An 18,475-nucleotide genomic window follows, 5' to 3' on the forward strand; every position below is an offset into this window, starting at 1 on the left:
GTTTATACATGAGTCCATTAGAAGGACAAGCTAATGTATGTCAGTTCTAAAAGAATGTGCTAATTTGTCCTGAATTTGTGAATGAAGTTGAATCCATGATGCAAGCCAGTGAGTGCAATAACAGAATGGTTTCACATGCTGTTTTACAGTTAAGAAACATCTTGTACCTATGGCATTTAAGAGGTATTTAAGATTTGTTCATCACATGTGATCAAGATCTGATTTTTCAGTGAGCCATGCGGTTGGGAAATTTGGAATAAGGCCATTGAGTTGACAATACTAGCTTTTTCCCAGACAGGTGCAGAATAAAATGGTCTGGAGCATCCAAGAAATGTATACAGTCCTTACATTTCAGCGCATAGAAATCACAGTCTCATTGTAATGGAGTTTCCCCCGGGGGCCAAAGGGTCTGCCGGCATGTGGTTCCTTTGTCGTGCTAGTGGTAACAGATTTCTGAAATCTCCATGGCCAGCTCCAGACACTCACTGGTCTCCTGGCAAGATTCAAAAAGGTTGCAGTCTATGTCACAGTTGCAGTTGCAGTCATTCCGGGAGTGGCTTTCATCTGAGGTGTGGCGATACCTGTGAGAGGGACAGCACAAACTGGTACACACCGTTTCACACGTATCCGGGAGCATCAGGAGGCAATCCAAAAACTGGCAAAACAGACAGGTGAGGATGAGGGAGGCACAGTCCTCTGTTTAAAGAAGAAGAAAGACAATTACAGGTGGCCCCTCTCGGGGCGCATATGAAGAGGAGGCATGTGCAGTGGTGTGCTTGATAACTTTATAGCCCGCTCTTAATTATTTATCCGTATTAGGGGCGATGTACACCAGTTTTCCTCTCAAGCTCCCCCTCCCCCATCCACTCTACTTAATTAATTGCTTCATTAACTTCCTGAGCATTTCCTATTGATTCCACCTAATCTGGTTATTTAAAGTGCTGTCACTTTTCTAAACTCCTTTATTTACGTTGTCTGCAGAGGTGCTGGGAAGCCGCACAATTAGCTGCCTATCTGGAAACCTTGCAGTGGTCTGAAAAACAGCAAGTCCTCCCCAAGTGCAGGGAGCTTGCAGCAGCAATTAGATCAGGGGACAATGAGCGATCATACACATTTCTGGCTTCTCGTCACAGGGCTTTCTTGTTTGTTTGATGTGGACTCCAGTAAATCTGCAACACCCATATTCAAATGTGAGTGAAAAGCACATTTCAAAACCTAACATAAATGATTTTTTAAATAATCATAGTTGTTTCGGGTTGTCTTTTATTTTTAATCCCTGTCTTCTTTTTCCTCCATTTATGTAAAGCCTTGATTTTATATCAACTTAAATATGTCATCGTGTACACCTAAAATGGTATAAATCTTATCAATCCTCTTTAAGAAAATTGGTTTAAAAATTTACTATGCAGACTTGTAAAAGTGTGAAAAGTATCTCTAAGGCATTGAAGGTAATTGGTAATTCTAGCCAAACAGCTGTGATGGGTTATAGATTATTGTATTTTTTGTTTCCATAAAGAGAATTAGTTAGAAGATGTAGCAGTTCTCTTGTTAAAATTATAACTTCTTAACATCTTCCTTCCTTCCTCCCTCCCTCCCTCCCTTCCTTCCTTTCTTTTTTTTTAACATCTTTATTGGAGTATAATTGCTTTACATTGTGGTGTTAGTTTCTGCTATATAACAAAATGAATCAGCTATACGTATACATATATCCCCATATCCCCTTCCTTTTTCGTCCCCTCCCACCCTCCCTATCCCACCCCTCTAGGTGGTCACAAAGCACCGAGCTGATCTCCCTGTGCCATGTGGCTACTTCCCACTAGCTATCTATTTTACATTTGGTAGTGTATACATGTCCATGCCACTCTCTCACTTTGTCCCAGCTTACCCTTCCCCCTCCCTGTGTCCTCAGATCCATTCTGTACATTTGTGTCTTTATTCCTCTCCTGCCCCTAGGTTCTTCAGGACTATTTTTTTTTTCCTTTTAGATTCCATATATATGTGTTACCATACAGTATTTGTTTTTCTCCTTCTGACTTACTTCACGCTGTATGACAGATTCTAGGTCCATCCACCTCACTACAAATAACTCAATTTGGTTTCCTTTTACGGCTGAGTAATATTCCATTGTATATATGTGCCACATCTTCTTTATCCATTCATCTGTCGATGGACACTTAGGTTGCTTCCACGTCCTGTCTATTGTAAATAGTGCTGCAATGAACATTGTGGTACGTGACGCTTTTTTTTTTTTTTTTTCCGGTATGCGGGCCTCTCACTGTTGTGGCCTCTTCCGTTGCGGAGCACAGGCTCCGGACGCGCAGGCTCAGCGGCCATGGCTCACAGGCTTAGCCGCTCCGTGGCATGTGGGATCTTCCCGGACTGGGGCACAAACTTGTGTCCCCTGCATCGGCAGGCGGACTCTCAACCACTGCGCCACCAGGGAAGCCCACGTGACACTTTTTGAATTACGGTTTCCTCAGGGTATATGCCCAATAGTGAGATTGCTGTGTCATGTGGTAGCTCTATTTTTAGTTTTTTAGGGAGCCTCCATACTGTTCTCCATAGTGGCTGTATCAATTTACATTCCGCCAACAGTGCAAGAGGGTTCCCTTTTCTCCGCACCCTCTTCAGCATTTATCGTTTGTAGACCTTTCGATGATGGCCATTCTGACTGGTATGAGGTGATACCTCATTGTAGTTTAGATTTGCATTTCTCTAATGATTAATGATGTTGGAGCATCCTTTCATGTGTTTGTTGGCAATCTGTATATCTTCTTTGGAGAAATGTCTATTTAGGTCTTCTGCCCATTTCTGGATTGGGTTGTTTGTTTTTATGATATTGAGCTGCATGAGCTGCTTGTATATTTTGGAGATTAATCCTTTGTCAGTTGCTTCATTTGCAAATATTTTCTCCCATACTGAGGGTTGTCTTTTGGTCTTGTTTATAGTTTCCTTTGCTGTGCAAAAGCTTTGAAGTTTCATTAGGTCCCATTTGTTTATTTTTGTTTTTATTTCCATTTCTCTAGGAGGTGAGTCAAAAAGGATCTTGCTGTGATTTATGTCATAGAGTGTTCTGCTTATGCTTTCCTCTAGGAATTTGATAGTGTCTGGCCTTACATTTGGGTCGTTAATCCATTTTGAGTTTATTTTTGTGTATGGTGTTAGGGAGTTTTCTAATTTCATTCTTTTACATGTAGCTGTCCAGTTTTTCCAGCACCACTTAGTGAAGACACTGTCTTGTATATTCTTGCCTGCTTTATCAAAGATAAGGTGACCGGGCTTCCCTGGTGGCGCAGTGATTGAGAGTCCGCCTGCTGATGCAGGGGACATGGGTTCGTGGCCCAGTCTGGGAAGATCCCACATGACGCGGAGTGGCTGGGCCTGTGAGCTATGGCCGCTGAGCCTGCGCGTCCAGAGCCTGTGCTCTGCAACGGGAGAGGCCACAGCAGTGAGAGGCTCGCGTACCGCAAAAAAAAAAAAAAAAAAAAAGATAAGGTGACCACAGGTGCGTGGGTTTCTCTCTGGGCTTTCTATCCTGTTGCATTGATCTATACTTCTGTTTTTGTGCCAGTAGCATACTGTCTTGATTACTGTAGCTTTCTAGTATAGTCTGAAGTCAGGGAGCCTGATTCCTCCAGCTCCATTTTTCTTTCTCAAGATTGCTTTGGCTATTAGGGGCCTTTTGTGTTTCCATACAAATTGTGAAATTTTTTGTTCTAGTTCTGTGAAAAATGCCATTGGTAGTTTGATAGGGATTGCATTGAATCTGTAGATTGCTTTGGGTAGTATAGTCATTTTCACAATGTTGATTCTTCCAATCCAAGAACATGGTGTATCTCTCCGTTTGTATCATCTTTAATTTATTTCATCAGTGTCTTATAGTTTTCTGCATACAGGTGTTTTGTCTCCTTAGGTAGGTTTATTCCTAGGTATTTTATTCTTTTTGTTGCAGTGGTAAATGGGAGTGTTTCCTTAATTTCTCTTTTAGATTTTTCATAATAAGTGTATAGGAATGCAAGAGATTTCTGTGCATTAATTTTGTATCCTGCTACTTTACCAGATTCATTGTTTAGCTCTAGTAGTTTTCTGGTAGCATCTTTAGGATTCTCTATGTATGGTGTCACGTCATCTGCAAAAAATGACACTTTTACTACTTCTTTTCCGATTTGGATTCCTTTTATTTCCTTTTCTTCTCTGATTGCTGTGGCTAAAACTTCCAAAACTATGTTGAATAACAGTGGTGAGATTGGGCAAACTTGTCTTGTTCCTGATCTTAGTGGAAATGGTTTCAGTTTATCACCATTGAGAACGATGTTGGCTGTGGGTTTGTCATATATGGCCTTTATTATTATGTTGAGGTAAGTTCCCTCTATGCCTACTTTCTGGAGAGTTTTTATCATAAGTGGGTGTTGAAGTTTGTCAGAAGCTTTTTCTGCATCTGTTGAGATGATCCTATGGTTTTTCTCCTTCAGTTTGTTAATATGGTGTATCGCATTGATTGATTTGCATTTACTGAAGAATCCTTGCATTCTGGGATAAACCCCACTTGATCATGGTGTTTGATCCTTTTAATGTGCTGCTGGATTCTGTTTGCTAGTTTCTGTTTCCTTCCTTTCTTTTTCTTTCTTTTTCCTTCCTTCCCTTCCTCCCTCCCTCCTTTCTTTCTTTCTCTCCCTCCCTCCCTCCCTTCCTCCCTTCCTCCCTTCCTTGCTTCCTTCCTTCCTTCCTTTCTTCCTTTTTTTTGTTAAGAAAGTCTCAACAACGTGTGAGGGTTTTGAAAAAGGATAGGTAAGTGTTCATGTGATACAGCATCTAATTAATTAAAATCAGCATCCTGAAGACTTGATGGTTGAAAGTAGCATTCTAGCATGAATTGGAGAAAAATTCATTCCTCCTGATGGGCTTATCAATCAATTAACATTAGACTTTTTGTAATCTATTTTTCCCCCATTAAGAATGTTAATAACCTTTGGTTTTCAGACTTCAGTTGACTGTAACTGTACAAGCCTGCAGGAGAGATTTCGCTCTTTGCCTCACCTGTCAGAGCGATCTAAGTGTTCCTAGAGCTCCCTTCATTGAATTCAAACAATGTTTTCCAGAAAACTTTTTTCTTTTCTTATTCATATACTTCTTAGTGTTTAAGAGAAGGGAGAGCATGGAAACTTGCTCTGAAAGGGAACAAATAGTTTAAAGAAAACCATTCTTATTTCTTTTAAAAACATCTATAAAGGTCTAAAGTGAGTTCTGCATACAGGTAAACAGAAATCTCCCTTCATCCCTGTGTTCCTTCCCCTCCCCCCGCCTCTCACCGTCCATTTCTTTCTTCCCCATAAGACAGTGGTAAAGAACCACACCATGACTTTTATGACCACTTTAATTGCCATATATTTTTGCAGGTGCTGTGGCCATTACTCAATATTTGTAGTTTAGGTGGACTATTCTATAGTATGACTGTGGTGTGTGTACTCATCTCTTTGCCAGACTGGGAGTATTTTTGTTCACTCAGAGCCAGTTTCTAGCATGTGACCAACTCACCCGTAACTCATAAGTCACTATAAATCTCCCGCAGAAATTCAGGAGTGAGTGAGTGCCGTACATAGACTGTATTCTGCGTATGCATTTCTGAAGAGGGCGTGTTGGTGGTCAAAGATTTCAGGCATAAAACCTCGTCACGTTTTTGCAATTCCAAGACTGCTGCTATAGCAGCGCCTGGCAAAGAAGAAGTTCTCAGAAGAAAATATTCCAAGCAAATGCTCCCTGATCTTTTAGGCTAGAGACTCAGGTCCATGACCATATACAAATGATTTTTCCACTAGGTCCTGTCCTTTGTAGGTGCGAAACTGAAAGTTTGGCTTGGAAGTAAGTCAGGTTGGGTGTAGGGTGTTCTGTGGGGATGGGAGCTGGTGTTTCCTATCAGAGTGTGAAAACCTGTTTGTAAAATGGCCTTATAATTTCCTGTGGGCGTATAACCGTTTGGTTCAAATCCTCTTGCCAACGTCTCCTCAAATTGGCAGACTCCAGAGGTCTCCGCTTCTGATGTATACTATAGATTTTATTTATAAAAAAAGTTATGTTGGCCTAATCCTTTGGTCAAGTTGGCATTTGTTTCCTTCCATCTCTCTATTTTGCACTTGAGAATAGAGCCCATTTTTTTCTGTTTATAAGTCAGTCCTTTTTATTTGGTTGTAAAGGGCAGAGCCTCTTGCCTAGAGAAACACGGCAACATTAATGAATTGAAAACAGATTTTTCCCCACTTTCAAGTGTGTTCCACACTGTTCCTAAAAGACATATTAAATAATTATACACGAGCAGGCAAACCTGTTTTGCATATGGCCAGTTTATGTTTGTACAAAGGTAGCGTGAGCAGTTCAGAGGAAAATTGAAAATGGCACTGTTTGAAAAGAGAGTTGGACTTTCCGTTCTCCTGAATGGGTATATTTTCCTTTGCCTGCGGTATTCCTTGGGACTTTAATGTTTAATAAACTTGATGTCCAGAGTCATAGCCTGTGATTAGTTCTCCTCTTGGCCGATCCAAAACATCATCCCTGCATCCAGCTGCCTGCTTCCCATCTCTTCTGCTCTGTGCTCAGAACATCTCACACTTACCAAGGCCGCATTACATCATGGGTGTCCCTCTTTCCCGCATCCCACAAACCTGTCTCTTCCCTCGTTTTCTCTTGTGAATGGCTCCCGAACACGCAGATGAATTGGCACAAATCTGGGACTCATTCTTGTCATTTTCCGTTTCCTCATCATACCCTTCCCAGCCAGTTCTTTCCTGAGTTCTGCTGATTCTCTCTCAAATTCCTATTTGAAACCCATCAGCCTCTATCCACCATCCTAGCTGTAGCCACCATCAGCCATCATCAGGTCAACAGAAACAGCCTCCTGTCCTGACACTGCTTCCACATGAGCCCACCTCAAATTCATGAGCCCCTGTGATACTGTTAATCATTAATTAGAACGTCTCACTCTCCCTTTAGAGTCAAGTCCTAAATCCTTGGCATAGCCTGCAAGCTCCTGTGTGATCAGGTTCCTGCCTATTTCTCTGCCTTCCAGTTCTAGTGTCCTCCTTACTCACTGCACTCCAGCCACACTGGTTAAATTTCAGCTCCTGGGATGCACCTAGCTCAGGGCCTTTGTACATGCTCTGTCTCTGGCCTGTGTTGCACACTTTCCCCTCACAACTTTACCTAACTCGTACTCAACCTTTGGGTCTTTAGCTTAAAACACCTTCCCTGTAAATCACATCCTTGCAGAAACTCTCAAAGCACCCTGCTTTGTTGTTTTCTTCATAGCACTGACCGCAGGATAGTATACTAATTAGTTTACTGATTAGTTCCCCCCCTACTAAAACCTAAGTCACAAGAATGGCTTATCTCTTGTTGAATGAATGAATAAATGAACAATAAGAGATAAACAACACGGTCCCCACTTTTTAGATGTAAGGACTAATGCTTAGGGATTGTCACTGACTGTCCTAAAACTTTCACCTGTATGGTGGTGGAGCAAGGAATTAATCTAACTCTGGATCCAAAATCTGTGCTCTCTTTCTCATTGTTAGATGTGTCAGCTGGTTCGTGTAAAGCAAATTTGCAGTCCTGTACACTTTACAAACATCTCACATGGGTCTTGAGATAACTCTCAATTGAGTACTACTACTGTTCTATAGATAAGGAAACTGTGGCTCAGAGAACTGAAGAAATACAGGAAGTGGTGGGGCTGTCATGTGAACCTAGATTGTCTCCTCCAGAGCCCTTAACTCTGAAGCTGACCTGCCCTTCATAACACACACACTTTCTTCTGTCACATTCAAGCCTGGCACCAGATGCTCTAGGCCTCCTGGTGACCTGTTCTCCCTTCCATTCCCCTCTCACCCTACGCCCCTCTGTATTCCCAAGACTGGTAAGGTGTGTTTTGCACATTCTGCCAGGTGGCTTCTGGCTAGCTCCAGCCAATAGGAGGCAGCTATAGGAAATGGGAGGGTGGGAGAAAGGAAAGCCTGGGGTATATCTCCTTCTTTCTCTCTGCTTTGTATCTTCCCTTTGGTTTTATCTTTTTCCGAATGCCCTTCTCTTTGTGACTTCTGCTAATGCCACTTACTAGTGGTCTGTCTAGTAATAGTTAGTCGCTAGTGGCCAATGAGCTAATGCCAGTAGTAGTGATTTACTAGTGCCCTAGAGAGACCAAGGGAGGAGGTGGCAGAGCTTTCCTGTTGTCGGTAATTTCCTCCCGTAGCTTTTCACCTCTCCCTATACCTTTGTAACACATTCCCAAGTATTAAATTTCTTTTATTGGACTACCTGGCATCATGGCATAGGCTCTAGTTGCTGCTGTCATAGTACCCATCTCATTTCCTACTTCTTCCTTCCTTAAACCTGGATTAAAGGAGGTTTAAGATGTATCCAAGACCTGCAGGCCATTCAGCTGGAAGTGGTATTTGCCTTTGAGCAAGAAGCCATGATAAAAACCCTCTCTTAAGTTGGTTCCATTTCCTCTTTACACCCCTAGGGTACATTGAGGATGTGGAGGCTATAACATGCTAAGTGATATCCTCACGACCCTGAAGGACTACTGCAGCTTCTAAAGGTGCTATATGTTAACTGGATAGTGGCTACTTATATAGTGTTTGTCTTTCTCTGTCTGATTTACTTCACTAAGCAGAATATTCTCTAGGATAATCCATGCTGCTGCAAGTGGAAGTATTTCATTCTTTTTTATGGCTGAGTAATATTCCCTTGTATATGTATACCACATCTTAATGTGGTTACCAAAGGGGTGATGGAAGGGGGCCACAAATTAGAGGTATGGGCTTCACAGATACAAACTACTATGTATAAAATAGATAAGCAACAAGAATATACTGTACAGCATAGAGAATTATACCCATTAACTTGTAATAACCTATAATGGGATATAATCTACAAAAATACTGAACCACTATGCCGTACACCTGAAAGTAACACAATATTGTAAATCAAGTATACTTCAATTTAAAAAAGAACAAAAAAGAGGGTAATAAAGAGAGGAAGAATCTGCCTCATAAGAATGGATCATGTTTAATCATGGTGGAAAAGGTAACAGTGCGAAGGAGTTTCCACTCATATACCTGAGGTCGGCCCCACGTTCACGGTCCTGTAATCCCTGAGTTTGTCTTTCCAGCTTTCAGTGTTCTTGCCACCATAATTCCCCAGGATCAGGAGGAGGGAGGAACAAGAGGTAGCTGTAGCTGCCCTCTGCGGTCCCTGGCGCATTCCTCAACTCCAGAAACATGCTTCCTGCATCTTTGGGAATCGTTTTCCAAAGTGGCAAGGACATGATTCTTCCAGAAGTGACCCCAGATAAACAACAGTCTCCCTTCCTCTCCCGCCAAAACAAAGTAAGAAAAAAAAGACAAGATACCCCCAGTATTCTCATACGTTAATGGTTAATGTGCTGTCCCTGAGAGAATTTGGCATAATAACAAGATTCATGACACCTGTCTCCAGCTGATCACTAAAAGTTTTTGGTCAAAGAGTATCAAAATTGGGACTTCCCTGGTGGTGCAGTGATTAAGAATCCGCCTGCCAATGCAGGGGACACGGGTTCGAGCCCTGGTCTGGGAAGATCCCACATGCCGCGGAGCAACTAAGCGCATGAGCCACAACTACTGAGCCTGCGCTCTAGAGCCCGTGAGCTGCAACTACTGAGCCCGCGTTCTGCAACGCCCATGCACCTAGAGCACCTAGAGCACCTAGAGCCCATGCTCCGCAACAAGAGAAGCCGCCACAATGAGAAGCCCGCGCACCGCAAGGAAGAGTAGCCCCGCTCTCCGCAACTAGAGAAAGCCCGCACGCAGCAACAAAGACGCAATGCAGCCAAATAAGTAAATAAATAAATAAATAAATAAACCAAAAAAGTATAAAAATTCGTTCCCACCCCCCCAACATTTAGTTCTTTAAAAAAATGTAATACAGAATGGGAATAAATAAAGTGTGACTGCCTTTCTCTAGCTGGGGTATCATTCCTGATGTTATCAATTTTAATAGCTACTTAAATATGTCAAGATCTATTTAAGTTCAGACAAGCACAACTAACATTCAAGTCAGTTCTTTAGAACTAGAATGACTAGATTTGGGTGATACTTAGTAAATTTTTGCTTATGTTTTTTTCTGAGCAAATGAACTGAAATAATTATAAAATTGAAACATTTTATAAGATGACACTATTGCATTTACTTGTATGAAATTTACAGTGTAGAAAATGTAATCATTTTATTCAGTAGTCCATGGTGTAATTAAGACTGTTCTTTTGAGGTATCTTGTATTTATGATTTTCCCCTTCCACCTGGATGAGACGTCTCAAATTCAAAATTATACATCAATTAGGTTTATTCTCAAGATTCTTTTTAAGGAGGCTGTTTTCTCATATCATGTGTATCCCTGGTTTTATCATCCACGGGGATGCTTTTGCAATCTGAACATAGAAGCAGAAGCAGAGACACAGATAGTGCTCTGTACTTGTTCCATTTTCTTCAGGAAAGGGACCACACAGGATGAGGCACAATTTAATAATAATGTCGCAGCACATAGTGTGTGATGTGCAGTAAAGATCATTTTAAATTCCCATCAGAGCACACACCATGAACTGTGCTAATGGATGTAACACATTTTACAAAATCTGCATGTGTGAGGCTTCTCCATCCTGTTTTAAGTGGGGCAATGTATATAAATAATAGATATTAGCAATTAAGCATCCATTCCTATGCACTCATTTATATATTTGAAAATAAATTAACCACAAACTACATAAAAGTGGATGCAATCTTCTCTTTTCCCTTCTGTTTCCCCTGCTGTTCCTGAAAGATATTTCTGTATTTATCTCAGTATGAACAGTGACCCCAGCTCTCAATTTCTGCATCCTTAAATTAATTACTATCAAAATTTTCCTAAAATGCAATGAGTCTGACTTAACTCTTTATTTCCTTGATGTTTGCTATCTAGGATAATGAGAGGTTCTTAGCACTATTTGTGGGCCCTAGTCTAGGTGTTTTACTCTCTTTTTTAACCAGGTACCAAAAACTCTTACCTTAGTGGGGGGATTTTTTTTTTTTTTTTTTTTTTTTTGCAGTGTGAGAAATGAGGATGAGCTATTACCTGTGTTGTCAGCTTAATACTGGAATTTTCTGGGTCATAATAGCCTCTGTCCAGGGCCTAAGAAACCAGTCTAATTCAGTGGTCTTCATGAATCTCCTTTGCCCTTTTGAAGAAAGAGTAGTTGGTTCTTTTCCTACATGAGGCTCTTGAGTATGTGTTGCCATTTTAATGGAGTAGTCATTTTGGTCTTCCCTGAGAATACAAGGGTTCAGGTATCATGCTAGCTGCATTGGTCCTTCTCATTCTGCCAAGATACCTGATAAGACAGATCAGAGTGGTTCCGGAGGGGCACTCTCCTGTATTGTGTGGATACATATAATGGTAATTCGTAATTCTGGGATCATTACAACCAAGATCCATTACAAGTAAAAATCCATGCATCCCTTACATGATCTGATAAAATTCTCTATTGTCAAAATGTAGAGAACTCTCCTCTGTTGCCTGTTTTTTCTTTTTTTTTTTTTTTGCAGTACGCGGGCCTGTCACTGTTGTGGCCTCTCCCGTTGCGGAGCACAGGCTCCGGATGCGCAGGCTCAGCGGCCATGGCTCACGGGCCCAGCCGCTCTGCGGCGTGTGGGATCTTCCCGGACCAGGGCACGAACCCGTGTCCCCTGCATTGGCAGGCGGACTCTCAACCACTGCGCCACCAGGGAAGCCCTTGCCTGTTTTCTTGATTAGCATCAAGCTCTAACAAAACCAGAAACTTGGACATCATCTTGGACTCAAGGTCATACCTGGCAGCCTACTGGCCAAAGTTAGCTGAAAGCTGTGTATTGTTGGGAGTGTCTGGGGCTTCATAGAAGAAATAGAACTATTGCCAACACTTAAAAATTGGGAGATTTCCTGTAACACTCTAGTTCTGGCAGGTCTGAACCTCTTTTTCCTTCTGGCAACAATTAGCTGGAGCTGAGTAGAGGCAGTGTTCTTCTCCTTGCCACAGTCCTCACCCATCCCTATCATACATCTGGAGGTACTTCTTATTTGCACTGTCTCCTGGCAACTGCAGGCAATTGTGTCTTCTAGTCTAAAGCCTCCATGGCAATGTTTTCACGAGATCATATATAACGTGTGTTAGAAATCTCTCCCCTTACTTTTTAAAACCATAATCATAATAAAAGCAGAAGTCGAACATCTGTTCTGTGAGAAGTTGTCTACTGGATGTTTTACCCATGTTATTTCATTTGATCTTCAAAACACCCTATTGCGTGTTACTAGCTCCATTATATAACTGAGTCTGAGATTTAGAGATGGTAAAAAACTTAATCCAGTCTTACAGTGAATAAATTTCAGAGCCAGGAATTAAACTGATGTGATTTCAAAGTTCCTGTTATGCAAAGTTTATTTCACTTTTTTATCTTATTTTAAAAAAGTAAATATGAATTTAAATATGGACCAGAAACTGTACCTTTTTATGTTTTCCTTTGAGAAACTTCAAGGTTTCTTTAAATGCAAATGTCAATATGGAACATTACACAATTCCTGAGTGGTTTATGTCTCCTATGCAGGTCAGTGCAAAGTTAACATGAGTAAAATTCCATATGTCTTGGTGTGGAGTCCATGACCTTGAACTTGACTGTGCTGATCATTTAGCATAAATTCAGTTTGCAATTGGTTTTGCAAATGCAACAGGCCTCTTATGTCATATATAGAGGTGGCTTGGTGTAGCTTTGCACTGATTCGAATGCCTAGGAGGTGATGTTACCTAGAGGAACCAACCCTTTTCCACAGGCTGCTGGTGTAAGCATCCTTGTATTTTGCTGCAGTCTATATTTATACTTTTCCAGCTTTGCAGTGCTATTCCACCCTGTCTTCTTCTCCTCTCAGCCTAGAGTCGTGGGTTGAATAGTCCCAGATGCAAGAAGAGAAAAAAAATGGCCATTTTTTAGTCTACTTCATAGCTCCATAGCAAGAATGATTTTACCTCACTCTAGCTATTTAAAACACTTTGCCTCGAACTCCCAGCTTTGAGAGCAAACAACCTGCCAAGCACCTCATAATTGCCAGGTGACCTTGACATGTGTCATTCATCAGAGTTTTCAAATTGAAGCCTTCCTGTTTAATATTCATGAAGACTTTTTTTTTTCTAACAGCATATATGATGGTTTTCCAGGGGCTGGGGTTTGGGGAGCTTTATTTAGAGATGGGTTGATTGTGAGAAACATACCATCAGTGTCTCTTGGATGAACTGAAGGATGAGTTTGGAGGTAGGAAAATTTCGTTTGGCATTCTTCAAGGGAGGTCAGTGATATGCTGGATTCTGACAGTTTTTTCTCACTGGGGGTTTCCTTGGCTTGTCCATCTGTGATTTTGAATTCGGATACTGAGTTTATAACAATGGTATTAATGGCTTTCTCGTCTGCCTGCTTTCCGTTTGTGAGTTGCGTATCTAGAGGAAAAAAGAAAACACACATACACAGACCCGCTTATAGTTGACGTGACCTCCCGATCCAAGAAGGGACGTTGGCAGAAAAATTCACATTCTAGGCTTTTATAAGATTAAAATCTTATTTAGAAGCATGAAGCATTATTGGACAGGATTATCTTGAATGAAAATATATGTAAGAATAAAAGTTCAGTAATTATAAAATCTTACCCATATTACAAGTTTCACCTATCACAGTAATTTGTACCACTTATTTCAGAAACACAGTGATTTTTATAGTGATGGGTGGGGAGAATCAAGGCATTCATTCACTAGGATTAACAAAACCTCATAGAATGTTGTCAGCTTATTGTCATAATGTTTTATGGATCTCAGAAGCAGTAGAAGTGTCTTAAATGCTGTTAAGTAATGTATGTGATCTCAGTCAAGTTGTTTTATTTCTTTGTGTCTGCAAACCTCAGTTTCCTGCCCTGTATAAGAAAAGTGGTCACACATAACCATCCTATAAGCACATTTCTACATCTGCCCTTAAAGACTCTTACTTTGCCAGTCTTTTCTCTGCCTTGCCATTTGTTAGGTGTCTATGAAGGTGATAGTCTTTGTGGCTTTGGGGGTGTACTTCTTGGGAACGGGCTTTTATTTCCATGTAACCACCTGGCAGGGAACCTAGAGCAAAGTCCTTAACTGAGATTCTGGTTTGGAGAGGCACAGAGAAGGCTGAAAAGACCTAGGTGCTTCGTGTATTTCAGAACTCCCATACTCATTTACTGGTTCCCGCAGAATAATTGAGGGTCTGTTACATAACAAGCACTGGTCTCGAAACTGAGGATTAAGTGCTGACTAAGACAGGCATGGTCCCTGGCTTTCAGAAACATTCAGACGGGGTAGTGATGCAGGCAGTGTATAGCTTACCTACACCAATTAAATCATCCTAAGATGGAGAGAAGAGTTAACAGAAGGTATTCTCAAACCTGCGTCCAGGATGACACCCAGGGACTTTTTCAGACCTAAACAAGCATCAGTCCTGGTGATTTGGCAGCACTATTGGGAGATAGTGAAGATGCCTTCTAGAGAATTGCCTCTTCCGTCACTAGCCCAATGCCTGATTCAGTGATGCTCACAGAGTGACTGAAATCAATAAAGCAGTTGGCAACCTGGTTTAATTTTACTGTGCTTAGGCAGCTCTGTGCAAGAAATACATTCTTGCCAAGTCCGTTTTCATTGTCCTTCCAGAAATTGCTTCTTAGTTTGAGGTAGATGGAAATCTCTGCTTGATCCTGCCTCCTAGGACAGTGGTAGATGTGTCTACAGGGTAGAATCATCTAGGAAACCTTCTAAAAATTTGGAATTTTTTTAAAGCTCAGGCAATCCCTCCTCCCCCTCAACAGATTAGATCACATTTCCTGAGGGATTTTCAAAGCTCCCTGAGTGATTCCAACATGCAGAAAAGTTTGGGAACCACTGCCACAGGGGCCTTCTGCTTTTGAGAGTGGAGAAAGGAGAGGACAGCCACTGATACATACATCAGTGATTTTCAGAAGCTAATCACGAGGCAGTTGCTCTCCAAAGGCTCCTAACTGGCACGAGAGCTGACAGTATTGCACGCACAATTGTCTTAGGCCATTTTTGTTGCTTTCTGAGCCTCCAAACAGCTTTGGCTTTCAACAGTGTTTAATTTTTATTCCCTACCTCTTAGGCTGCTAGCTTTAAATCTCTTGGTTGCAGAAATAGGGGTTCAGAAAAACATCTGTTGTTGATAGCAGTTAATGTAATATTGAATAGATAGAATTAGTTCAACAGATTGGGAAGCTCTTGGGTTCCTTTAACCCAAGAGAGATTCACCAAATTAATGGTATAGTGATGATAACGATGATGATGACGATGATGACAAAAATCATAGTTTATTTTTCTTGCTTGGATATCAAAGTGTCAAGTAACCAGCTTTAATCACAAATAGTCATTCAAATTATGCCTTCAGTACTTAGAGAAGCACTGATATTTGGGGCCAGATAATTCTTTGTCACAGGGAGATTGTAGGATGTTTAGCAGCATCCCTGTCTTCTACCTACTTGATGCCAGTAACACCAGTTGCCCTAGGACATGACAAACAAAAGGTCTGTGGATATTGCCACATTTCCTCCATGGGGCAAAACCACCAATTTTGAATATCAAACCAGTGCTTTATACACGCACACGCACACACACACACACACACACACACACACACACAGAGCACACAGAATTGTATACCTTGTGTGTCAAGTTCTGTGTTACCACTATGTACCTTATTTAATTTAAGCATCACAAAGACTCTAGGAGGTAATACTGGCAGCCTCCCAGGACAGATGGGAAATGTATAAATTGGTACCCCAAGTTAACAGATGAATGAGTGTAACCAAGGCTTAGTTTATTTAGATAAGTTCCCTGAGGCTTCCTTGTTAGTAAATGGTAGAGCTGGGATTTGAACCCAGGCTGTTTGGATTCCAAAAGCTTTGCTCTTGTCCCTGTCTCTTTATATTATTCAACATTTTCTCCAATTTGTTCTTAGCTTTTATCTCTGCTTCCTCACTATTGGGACTGCACATCAGCAAAACCCTCTTCACTCTCAATCCCGTGATGTGTCACCTACCTGAAATCAAGCCTTGCAAATAACGTTGCTTTACAGACATACCTAAGAAGTCTTTGCAAAGCTAAGACTACTTTCTTGCACACTTAGGGAATCCTGCCTCTCTAGTTACAGCTGCTGTATCCCGTACATTAAAGAGCATTTCAGGAAGAGTTGATAGATAAGAAAACCTTGATGAGTATAGAGATTACAGCAGCTATTTGCTACAGAATTAATTGCCAGTCCGTTCAAATTATCACACGTAGTCAGGCTGCATGTGATGTAAATTGCTTTTGCACAAAGTAATTCAGTAACAAAAAAAAAGTTGGATAGAGGTTACTGGAATATAAGAACATGCGGAGAATACAGTATACAGCCAAGTGGTATATGATTCTCTTTTTAATTTCTCGACACTTTTAAGTATAGCATTTTGAATCTAAGTGGTGTGCTACATTAAGCAACCATTTGGAGACACTGGGCTTGTACTGAGAGAATTTTATGGAGAAGTTAAACTGCCATTCATAAAGTTATTTTAATTCTATAATCTCTGTTTATATTTTTATTTTTTTTTCATTCCCCACTGGGAGCTATCTGTTACTCATTAGAAAATCGTCTGACAAACACACATTTCAGAACCCAGTCTGTTCAACCCAGAATTCTGACATCTGAAATGAGTCACAATTTTTGGGTGAATGTTACTGACATCTTCCGTCTTTAATAGATGGAATGCTAACAGTAATTTCCCCAGATTCCTTCTTTTGTGGTGTTATTTGACTTTGTACCCAAAGTATTATAAAGTAGCATAAGCTAAAAGGAGAAACACATAAAAAGTGGTATCACATCTTCTGCAGAGAAAACTATTTTGGAATTAAATAAGGAACTCGTGAAACTAAATTTGGGATGTTATACATAGTTCTTGACATTAACTTAGAGAAAATAATTTTTTTCAACAGGAAAAAATCACCAAAATTAGGACAAAAATTAGAAGTTCAACTGTATTTCTTGGGAAAGAAAGTGTGTACTGAAAGTCAGGGAAATAGAAAATTTCTCTTTGGGCTAGAAGTAATTGCAGAAGCAATGGGCATAAACTTAAGTAACAGAGACGACAGACAGTAAATTAATTTTTTATTACCACTGAGCAAATGTTATTAATTTAATTCAATTAACATTTATTGAGTGCCCACATGCAATGGATGAATCAATGTGACAGGAGCTGTTAATTTATTTACTTTAAGTCATTAATGAAACATTTTAATGATTTTCATTTTTGCTCACTAAGTGTGACTTTAGAATTTTTGCATTGGTGCATCTTCTGAGTCTCTATATATATGAATTCAAATCATGAATAAGTAACATCTCTTCTCCCCCCACCCCCCACCCCCCCACTCCTTCCATCCTATTCTTGTTTTCCCCCTCCCTTCCCTTCCCATTTCTCTGTCTGGGTTTACTTCTTTGACCTTTCCTGTCTTGATTATTGGTTTCTTTTTTCCCTCCCATTCCTTCAATGTAGTTTTTTCTCAAACTTTGTTCTCTTGGCTCCTTTCTTTGTTCCTTGGTCTTAAAGTCTGTATTCGTTCACACTCACAACTTATTTTCTTTGTGCACTTGGGCCCCAAATCTCTATGCAGTTAGCCAGCCAACCACAAAAGCTATGTGTCTAGCTGTACTAGGTGCTTGGGAATTCACAGACTAAGAGCAAATAGTCCTCAAGAGACCCAGAGTCATCACAAATTGCAGTTTCAAACTTGCAACTGACTATTGGATGTTTTATTTGAATTACTGGCCAAATCCTTCACAATTACTGTGTCTCTTTCTATTGGCCCCTCATTCTCCTCCCCAAACTTGGTAATCCTGGATATCCCTGGAGAATTCACAGTTCGACTTCTTTTCATAGTATTGTCATTTTGCCAGTTTCATGAGCTTAAAAATATTTGATTTGCCCCATCTCTCCGTTCAGTGACCTTCCAGTTTTTCTTTCTTATTCCTTCTAAATATCTCACAAGTCCATCTCTGTTTTTTCCTTTGAAATACTACCACTCAGGTTTAATCTTCTGTGCCCTCAAATCTGGACTCCAAGGCATACCTCGGAGATACTGTTGGTTCTGTTGCAGATGGCCACAATAAAGGAAATACTGCGATAAAGCAAGTCACACGAATTTTTTGCTCTCCCAGTGCATATAAAAGTTCTGTTTACACTATAGTGTAGTCTACTAAGTGTGCAACAGCGTTATGTCTAAAAGCACAAGGTACATACGTTACTTAAAAATGCTTCACTGCTGAAAAATGCTAACCGTCAGTGAGTTGTTGTCTTTTTGCCATAGTCATAGCAAAGATCATTGATCCCAGATCAC

General features: G+C 40.7%; 1 protein-coding gene across 2 annotated transcripts in view; it reads right to left on the reverse strand.

Annotated features, from left to right (window-relative positions):
* Window positions 1-436: 436 nt before the first annotated feature.
* Window positions 437-18,475, reverse strand: part of MDFIC2 (MyoD family inhibitor domain containing 2) — a 98,644-nt gene continuing 80,605 nt past the window's right edge. For both annotated transcript variants that reach the window (XM_029244439.1, XM_029244438.1), the window contains 2 exons: window positions 13,301-13,522; window positions 437-696 (listed from right to left, as the gene is read on the reverse strand). In XM_029244439.1, coding sequence (XP_029100272.1) covers window positions 437-696; window positions 13,301-13,522 — 482 coding nt within the window. The remainder of the gene's footprint in view (window positions 697-13,300; window positions 13,523-18,475) is intronic.

Source organism: Monodon monoceros, unplaced genomic scaffold (assembly GCF_005190385.1).
Source record: "Monodon monoceros isolate NGI ecotype Baffin Bay Population unplaced genomic scaffold, NGI_Narwhal_1 Super_Scaffold_3, whole genome shotgun sequence".
Taxonomy (NCBI): Eukaryota; Metazoa; Chordata; class Mammalia; order Artiodactyla; family Monodontidae; genus Monodon; species Monodon monoceros.